The sequence below is a fragment of the Furipterus horrens genome, unplaced genomic scaffold, assembly GCF_987537825.1.
Source record: "Furipterus horrens unplaced genomic scaffold, mFurHor1.1.pri manual_scaffold_11, whole genome shotgun sequence".
Classification (NCBI taxonomy): domain Eukaryota; kingdom Metazoa; phylum Chordata; class Mammalia; order Chiroptera; family Furipteridae; genus Furipterus; species Furipterus horrens.
The window spans coordinates 4,052,658-4,061,904 of record NW_028327181.1 but is presented as its reverse complement, the minus strand read 5'-3'; the positions used below and the strand labels follow the sequence as shown (position 1 = coordinate 4,061,904).

General features: G+C 47.7%; 1 protein-coding gene across 1 annotated transcript; it reads left to right on the top strand.

Annotated features, from left to right (window-relative positions):
- Positions 1-92: 92 nt before the first annotated feature.
- On the top strand, positions 93-7,534 carry GPN3 (GPN-loop GTPase 3). The gene is made up of 8 exons (XM_090292350.1): positions 93-217; positions 1,990-2,098; positions 3,687-3,854; positions 4,992-5,116; positions 5,868-5,983; positions 6,132-6,228; positions 6,730-6,858; positions 7,454-7,534. The coding sequence occupies exons 1-8, from the start codon at positions 170-172 to the stop codon at positions 7,514-7,516; spliced, it is 855 nt and encodes a 284-aa protein (XP_090148476.1). The 5' UTR covers positions 93-169; the 3' UTR covers positions 7,517-7,534.
- The last annotated feature ends 1,713 nt before the right edge of the window (positions 7,535-9,247 follow it).

The following is a 9,247-nucleotide window of genomic DNA, read 5'->3' as shown; positions in this document are numbered from 1 at the left end:
ATGCTCCGTAGTCGGAGGTGGGGCCGAACAGAACACGCAAACGGCATTTGGATTTGGATTGGTCCGCACGTCGTGTTTCCGGAAGCCGCGGCGTCGCGCGCAGGCTGATGGGAGCGTGGCCGGCGGACCTGGCGGTTGAGCCGCGGCGGGCGGTCGGGGGCACGCGGACATGCCTCGGTACGCGCAGCTGGTCATGGGCCCCGCAGGCAGCGGGAAGGTGAGGATTAGGCGGAAGAAGGAAACGCCGGAGTTCGTGGGAGGCAGGGGGGCTCGGGGCCTGAGGAGGGGACCCCGAGACCCTGGGCAGCCTGGGCGTCAGGGTCCTGGTGGTTGGTGTTCCGAAAGGGGAGGAATGGTCGCTAATATATATGGTCTACTTACCCCCCAGACCCTGCGCTGAGCGCCTCGTTAGTCCCCACAACAGCCCTCTGAAAAGACACCCTATGACACCCATTTTTCAGGAAAAGGAGACGCGGGCTCTTTGCCCGGGGTCCCAGCTAGCTACGCGGCGGCTGGAACCCGGTTGTGTCTAACGGCCGAATGCGGCCCCGTCCGGCCCCCAGGGGTCCCGTTAGCCGCTGTTTCTCGGAGTCTGAAACGCGGACTTCCGGCATGTGAGGCGATCTTAGGACGCACACGGGCCTGACATCAACATACATGGAATCGCATGTTGAAGAAGTTGCTGCTCTCTGAGTTCTCTTTGCTCTGAGATGATACTGCCCGTCTGATGCTAGTGTATCTCCAGTGCTTATTTAAATCCCCACGTATTTTCACAACTTAGACTCAGAACTTTCGACAGGCCGCTCTGTTTAGCTAGAAGAAAGAGAATTATAAAGTTTTATTCAATTTTATGGTTACCTTCATGTTAGGATAAATACAACTGGTTTCCTGCTTACAAGAGCGGTACAGTTTTTTCTTGTAACGGTGACGATGCGGTCAAATAACCGGAGTGTGGGAAACACTCGAGTCTGGGGGGCGGGGGGCGTGTGGCTTTGGTCTGGAACACACTGTCCTGAGGTTTGCCCTCCTCTGGGAGCAGGAGCTTACACGGGGCGGTGATACGGCGCTCGCCCACCCGTGTACGTGCGAAGTGCTGATACGAAGGCCTGATGGAGGCCGTTTCCATAGGCTAGATCGCTTCTCAGACTGATGGTGTTAGAAAGCGTCTTCCTGTCAATTTTCGATGCGTAACTGTCAGAAAATCGCGCAGAGCCCGATCGCTCTGCCCAGCGCTGTTCTGGGCCCTGAGGACTGTGTCACTGAACAGAGCACAGTAGCCGCGCCCTCGCGGCGCTGAGAACCAGACAGGGGGTCGGTCAGCAATGATTACCCGGCGTTTACTGTGTGCCAGGCACCGCGCCAGCCCCCAGGCTTAGGAGGCGGACTGCAGCCCATCCCTACCTTTACGCAGACGGTGGGGGAGAGGACAAGGAGCCTAGAGGCTTTAACACACTGTGGTCACGGCTCCATGAGCGATAGAGCGTTCTCTAAAGTTGCAGACCCGCCGCCCGCCTGCCTGCTGTTTATGGGCCTCGGTGTTCTCTCATCTTGGAACGTCCTTCCTTGGCCTGGCAGGCACTTTCCCATCCCCCTGCTCACATACCCCCGCCGCAGAGACATCGTCTCTGACCCCCCCACCTGCAGCTCTGCGTGGACGGCGCAGGTCCTCGTGGGGCCGCCACGGGTTCGGTGCTGCACTCCGTACCCAGAAATGTTCTCTTTCGGTTCTGCCTGTGGCACGTGAGCCTAGATAGAAGTGAGAAAATGGAGGGGCAGGGTGGAGAAGCAGTGTCCCCAAAGTGACCCCGAGTCACAGCCGGCGTGGCTGGGCTGCCCACTCAGTGCCATTTTTGTTTCCAGCCAGCTTCTCGGTCGAGGAAGGCCTAGTTTTGTCCTTCCTGGACACTGCCCGAGGGGTGTCGAGAGTCACCCTGGGATTGCAAGGGGTAGCGTACGTTGCTGTCGCTCTGACGCCTTGTGCCGTTGCAGAGCACCTACTGTGCCACCATGGTCCAGCACTGCGAGGCCCTCGGCAGGTCTGTTCAGGTTGTGAACCTGGACCCCGCGGCAGAACACTTCAGCTACTCCGTGATGGCTGGTGAGTCCTGAGCAGCGCCTTCCCGCTCCTTCGGGAAGAATAAGGGGTGGGGGGGTGGGGGCAGAAGCTGAAGAATTAATCGTTCCAGTCTGGTCCCCCGTTCCCTGGGGAACAGCGTGAGTGTAAATGTCATTCGATGCCATCCACTTCTGTGCATGTGTGTGACAGTACCCTTGCGTAGATGCCTTCCTGCCCCGCCCACTCTGTCCCTTGCTGCTGTGGTGAGGCCGGGTTACTGCCGATCGTACTCGGGGGGCCGCCTAGGTGGTTTTTGTTTTCGTTTTTCTTATTCGCTTATTTATTCAAATGTCTGTGGAACAAGACATAACTAGACCTGCCTTCATGTGCCTTTTAGTGGGGCAGGTAAGCACTACAGCATGTCACAGGCTGTGGTAAGGCCTGCCCGTAGGCTGGTGAGGGGCAGTGGCGGGGAGATTGCTTTGGGGGGTGTGGTCAGGGGTGCTGCTGGCTCCAGACCTGACGATGGGAGGGCGCTCACCAGGCTGCGGGGAGGCTTTCCGAGGCGAGGGAACAAGCAGGCCAGTATATAGCCTAGAGGTGGGAAAGGGTATCCCAGAGAAAGCATGAATGAAAGAAGGGGGTGCGTAGGGGCTGGGTTAGGGCCGGGGCGGTGTCCTTCGCACTCAGCTAGGTTTGCGGTGTCTGGCAGGTATCGGGAGGCGATACCACAGCGCTCACTGGGCACGACAGCCCGGGACCCAGGGGTGCGGTCAGGCCCGGAGGTGGAGATCCTGGGGCTCAGCAGCACGTGGTTAGAACAGCACCGGGTGAGGGCGTGCTGGGAGGTCGTGCGGTTAACCCAGACCAAGCCTTGAAGTCTCAGCTTCAGATCGGGTAGCGGAGGTGGGTCCGTAGGTAGCAGGAAGGTCGGGAGGATGCGGCATCACAGAAACCAGGAGGGGAGGCTCTTTCAGAAAGAGTGGGGGGCTGGTTATGTCAGGTGCAGCTGGGAAGCTGGGGACATGGAGGTGTTGGCCTAGGGAGGTTCAGTACCTTCCCTGGGCTCCCTGCATTGAGAAACAATAATCGGTTCTCTTGGTTTGATTTGGTTTTACTTGTTATAGAATAGGTATTGTATGTTTATATAGTTCAGAATGCAAAAGGGACAAAAGAGTCAGGTCTCCCTCCCAGCTCTGTGTTGCAGCAGCCAGCTCCCCTCCCAGGAGGCAGCCAGTTGCCAGTCCCTGGGGTGTCTTTCCATAGAGGATCTATGTATATAAAATCAAAATGCCTTTTATTATGTATATATCGTGAGTCTTTTTTTTTTTTAAACACAAACGCTGGCATTCGTACAGAGTTCTTACGCTGTTGACTTAACAGTATACCTGGGAGATTGTATCATGATCAGATACTTAAAGAGCTTTTCTTTTTTTATGACTACATAAGATTCTATTATCTGGCTGTACAATAATTTAGTTCGTTCCCACAGACACTACTATAGTGAATAGCCATGTACAGAAATAATCCCATCTGTGGGAGTTTTTATATAATTGTTCATTATCACCAGTGAGGTTAACAATTGTCAAATGGACGCTCCCCTGTCCTGGGTCCTGCCTATCTTTTTCAGACATCCGGGAACTGATCGAAGTGGATGACGTGATGGAAGATGATTCTCTGCGGTTCGGTCCCAACGGAGGACTGGTATTTTGCATGGAGTACTTTGCCAATAATTTTGACTGGCTAGAGAACTGTCTTGGCCACGTAGAGGATGACTATATTCTTTTTGACTGTCCAGGTAGGTCAGATATTTGAATGTGTCATTTTCCTTGACGTCATGCTGTTCTGTCCTCAGTGGGAGAAAGTGGAGTGGGTGCTGGTAGCTCTGAACCGTACCCTCTGCAGTAGGGCACGGGGCTCTTATTCATTGGCTCCAATGTACTCCCTGAGTTTCCTGAGTGCTTAGCTCTCTACACCGGGAATACGTACTGTAGAGAGCCAGGCAGCCCGGGTGTGTGCCCTCGAGGAGCTCACGATCAAGTGTCAGTGCTAGACAGTATAAACAAAAGTCATCGGAATGATTATTTAATATTCATTTGTGACAGGTGCCCCCCAGGAGCAGACAGACCATCACACAGTAGGGAAGTCAGGGGAGGTTTCTGGCCCGGTGGCCTGTAAGCTGGGCCACAGGCTGAAGTGAGGGAGGCTGTGGTCCAGGCAGAAGTCCCAGCATGTTGCAGGCCGAGGGGCAGGGAGGACGAAGGTGGGTGGGAGGCACCAGCAAGGCCAGTGTGGCTACAGCACATGGTGCACAGAGGGAAACCTCGGGAGTGCAGCCGGCAGGGGACAGCTAACCACACCTGACTTGTTAAGCCAAATGGTGAGGTTTTGACTTGAGCTTAACCGAGCTTTGATCATTTGTGGCTCTCACTTTTCCCCTTGCTTTTCTTTATTTACTTAGATTTTATTCATTTATTCTTAGAGGAGAGGGAGGGAGGGAGCAAAACATCAATTGGTTGCCTCTTGCACGCCCTCAACCAGGGGCCTGGCCCGCAACCCAGGCATGTGCCCTGACTGGGAACCCAACTGGCGACCTTTTGCTTTGCAGGAAAATGCCCAACCCCCTGAGCCACAACGATCAGGGCCCCCTTGCTTTTAATTAAATATACACCCACCCACAGAAAAGTACGGAAATCAAGTGTACCGCTTGGTCAGTATTCCCAAACTCTACACACCTTGGAAGCACTCACTGTTGAGGGGCAAAAGCTAAAGTCTGATGAACTTCCTGGTCTTGTGGTCGCGTCAGGAGGCTGTAGGACCCCATAAAATTGAATGTATATATTTTAAAACAGTTTTCTGGGACAAACTTTTTGCTGTAATTTGATGATATAATGTATTTGCTGATTGTAATAGTCTTGTGATGATCTTTATTTAGGTCAGATTGAGTTGTATACGCACCTGCCTGTGATGAAACAGCTGGTCCAGCAGCTAGAACAGTGGGAGTTCCGCGTCTGTGGAGTTTTTCTGGTTGATTCCCAGTTCATGGTGGAGTCGTTCAAGGTTTGAGGATAAATCTGTTGTCGATATTTCTGTCATGGGGACAAGCAGAGGACAGTCTTCTTTAATCATTGTGCCATTCTGGACATTTCACAAACTGAACTCTAGAGTTAGGTAGTATCCCTTATTATTAAATCATTATAATGCATTTTTATTTGAAGTGGTAAATTATGATATATAGATTTTGGAGAACTACTTACCAAGAAAAACGAGACAGATACATATTATATGTATCTTTTTAATTTTCTGAGGATCATTTGTCTAGTTTATGAACTATCTGATTTTTTTTTAATTTATTAATTTTTAGAGAGAAAGTAGAAGGGAGAGAGAGAGAGAGAAACATCGATTTGTTATTCCACTTATTTATACAATCATTGGCTGATTCTTGGATGTGCCCTGACTGGGGATTGAACCCGCAACCTTGGCACATTGGGACAGCGTTCTAACCAACTGAGCTACCTGGCCAGGGCTACGAACTATCTAAAACTTTATTTTTCATTAATACCACTTAAGTAATTTTCAGTGGGAAAGAAGGTTAAAGATATCATCTAAATTGAGATTTGTGATCACCATAGATTAAATTTACATCTTTTTTTCTTCTCCAATTTGGAAACCAAGGGTCAGCTGTCTGATTGTTGGCCTGCCTTTTCTGTAGGATTAGAGTTTCTTTCACTGAGGCCAGCTTTGCTCCAGTGACCAGGGGACTTTGGTGGCACCAGCTGGTTCATCTCCCCTTGCCTGTTTCCTCCCCTAGTTTATTTCTGGCATCTTGGCAGCCCTGAGCGCTATGATCTCTCTAGAAATTCCACAAATTAACATCATGACGAAAATGGACCTGCTGAGTAAGAAAGCTAAAAAGGAAATTGAGAAGTAAGTTCACGTCTTCCATTATCATCAGATCTGAGCTGCAGAGATGAGCCTTTAAGCTTTATTTGCACGCGAGGCTCTGTCCATCTGTAAATCTAGTTTCCTGACCTAGTCTTCCTCTCATTCATCAGTGTCTCTCTCGCTTTTAAAGGTTTCTAGATCCAGACATGTATTCTTTATTAGATGATTCTACAAGTGGCTTGAGAAGCAAAAAATTCAAGAAATTGACTAAAGCTATATGTGGACTGGTAAGATTATGACTTGTTCTGTGATTTTTTAAAATGATCTGGTCAGGTGTTCACCGATGTCCCGTCAGCGACCCCCGTTATGGAAAACAGAGTCCAACCCTGTTCCCTTGCAAAGGGAAGATGATGGTGAGAGGCTGTGGGCTGGCCAGTCAGCAGTTTAATTTAGGAGCCGTTATTGGCAATAGCCAGTAGAGTAACTGATGCGTCCATTATTCCACGCCATTTGGGGAGTTGAGAACTGTCTGTGCCCTGTTGAAATTCCAGAGGTGGTTGAATTCAGGGAAATGCCTGTGAGACTGTATCTTGTTGAGTAGTAATCAGAGTGTTCTAGTGAGTCTGATCAGAAAAAGGAATACTGATTTTCTGTTCTGTCTCTGTTACCGCCTCCCCACCATAAATGGCTTAGTCATTTTAAATGGTTATAAAAACTCAAGTATAAGTTAAAAGTTAAGTGTTTTGCACAGTTTCAGAACGGCCCTTTCTGAACTCCCTGCCTTACAGGTCGATGACTACAGCATGGTTCGATTTCTGCCTTATGACCAGTCGGATGAAGAAAGCATGAACATCGTGTTACAGCACATTGATTTTGCCATTCAGTATGGAGAGGACTTGGAATTTAAAGAACCAAAGGTAATTTGGGTTCGGGTGTTTACTGGCTTTTGGCAAAAATGTTTGCTGCCTTCCTTGGCCTCCTGCATAATCCCAGGGACTCAAATTAATCTTTGTCCTAGTGCAGACGGTACCTGGGCCTTTCTGGGTGATCTCTGAAACTGACACCTGAGCTCACAGAGCAATATCAGTTTTACGCCACCTCCTGTGGAGGCTGTGATAATGAATTACGTTTCTTTGTACTCAGAGCTTGGGGTAGCTGCAAAGAGGAGGTGAAATCCACTTGAACTTGGGCTGCCCTCACATATGTCAGTGAAAAGACGATATTGTTCAGTGGAGCACTAGCACAGGAAATTAGTTGAGAATTGGCGTGAGTGTAAGGTCATGTAAGAAATGCTTTGAATGAGATATAAGCATTTTAATTTATCACATATCTGCAAATATTCCATCAGTCATGCCTTTTGTTATTATTAACTGTTACCTGTGAGCACCACCTGGAGCTGATGCTGGGCTGTTAGCTCCTTGTAGAGCATTACCTGAAAAATACATAAACACATACTAGGTCTAACTGAGGGGAAATCAATGTATTTTCTGTTCTGTGTTTTCTTTGTGTCAGGAACATGAAGATGGGTCTTCTTCTATGTTTGATGAATATTTTCAAGAACATCAGAATGAATAAAGAGTTTATTAAAAAGTAGCTGTATATATGTGAAGAGTTTGTGGCTGAACCAGCAAAACATTTTTCTCAAAGGACATAATACTAGAGAGCTGTTTATTTTGATGAAGAAAATAAAGCTTGGCTCTTTATCAGCAACACACCTAAATCAAGTTCTTAGTTCGTCTGAAACTGCTGCTGTTTAAAGTGGAAACTTTTAGGGTTATATTTTTATAGCATCAGTTTAGATTTTAAAAGTTGAAATTGAAATGAATGCACATAGATTTGTATATAATGTAAATTAGCACCTGTTCTACAGTTAAGACCGGTCTACCTTTATTTTTTGTTTTTTGTTATATTTGAAAGGTTTTATTTTTGTCTTGTTTTTTAGGGGCAGGAATTATTGTAATAAAATATACATGTGTGTTTCCATAGGTAAAAATCTGCAAGGATATAGATAAGACCATTATTTATCTATCTTTCAATTTTCCTACATTGAAAATGTATTTGTAATAATTAAAAAATAAAAAGTGACTACGTTTTAAGATATATAAAATATGTCTTAAGATGTATATAAATAAAATAAACAGCACTACTTTTCATTACACTCTTGTTCTCCATTCAGAATTTGAAATACTCAGCCAGGGAAAATTTTGGAATTAGTAAATTGTCCCCGGCCCGATATGGTTCAATATACTGGTGGGTGTTAGGCACTGGGGATAAAATAGGAGCACGCAGGACAGACAAAACCTTATTCCCATGGAGCTGACCTGCTGGACCCTTGAGACTAACCAGAAACAAGGGAGCCTCTGATAAAGGAATGGGAAGAAGAAAACAATAATGAAAGGGAGTGATAACAGGCTACTTTGGCCTCATTGTCAAAGAACGCGCCTCCTAAAAGGTGGACCTGAATGGGAAATCAGTTGTGGGACACCAGGCAAAGTACAGCCATTCCCCTCTGTATTGCGGTGCGCTTACCGCGGCCTCACTGTATCGCGGGATTTTTAAAAAATATTATATTTAATTATTTATCACGGATTTTTCGCTCTATCGCGGGATTTTGCGGTACTGTATACGTATATTGTTAAAGTTACGTAGGTTTAAGAGTGTAGAATATGTTTAAGAACATAAGTAGTGTTTATAAACGTGTGGAAAAGGTTAAGGGACTGGGAACGGTTTATAAGTGTGTGGGATGGGTTTATAAAGCCTTAAAATTACATAAATACTAAAGTAAATGTAAGGCTCCTACTTCGCGGATGTTCACTGTCGCGGGGGGGTGTGTGGGGGCGTCACGAGGCGCTTTCTAGTATTAGGTTAAAAATTCCTGAGCCTTTAGGATGTTCTAGGCATGTAAGTTTTAAGCATGTTACATGCAGTTCATTCATCCTCACGAAACTGAATGAAGTACTGTCATCTCCGTTTTCGGGGGAGGAAACGGACACAGGGAGCTTAATTAAGTAGCCGGAAGTTACACAGCCTGTAAGTGCTGGAGCTGGCATCCCAACCCGGAGCCCGTCTTCTCGACCATTCCGCACAGAACTGCCGCACGGAGTGGCGCACAGGTCCCTTCGCGCTGTGCTCCCCTGGCCCCGTTTTAAAACCCAGTGGATCCCTGTCTTTTTTGACGTTCACATCGATGGGGAGATAAACATCAGAAGTAAACCAAGTAAAAGCATCGTAAGAGGGAAGAAGGATGAGGCATGGGGTGGGAGTGGGCTTCAATTTAAAAGCGTGGGACCTCGCGAATGCTTCAAG

What these genes read in the sequence shown, in the direction of transcription:
- GPN3 (XM_090292350.1), top strand. Translation starts at nt 170, where the DNA reads ATGCCTCGGTACGCGCAGCTGGTCATGGGCCCCGCAGGCAGCGGGAAG. An exon ending in GCCCCGCAGGCAGCGGGAAG is followed by an intron (nt 218 to 1,989) that starts GTGAGGATTAGG and finishes GTGCCGTTGCAG; the next exon opens with AGCACCTACTGTGCCACCAT. An exon ending in TATTCTTTTTGACTGTCCAG is followed by an intron (nt 3,855 to 4,991) that starts GTAGGTCAGATA and finishes ATCTTTATTTAG; the next exon opens with GTCAGATTGAGTTGTATACG.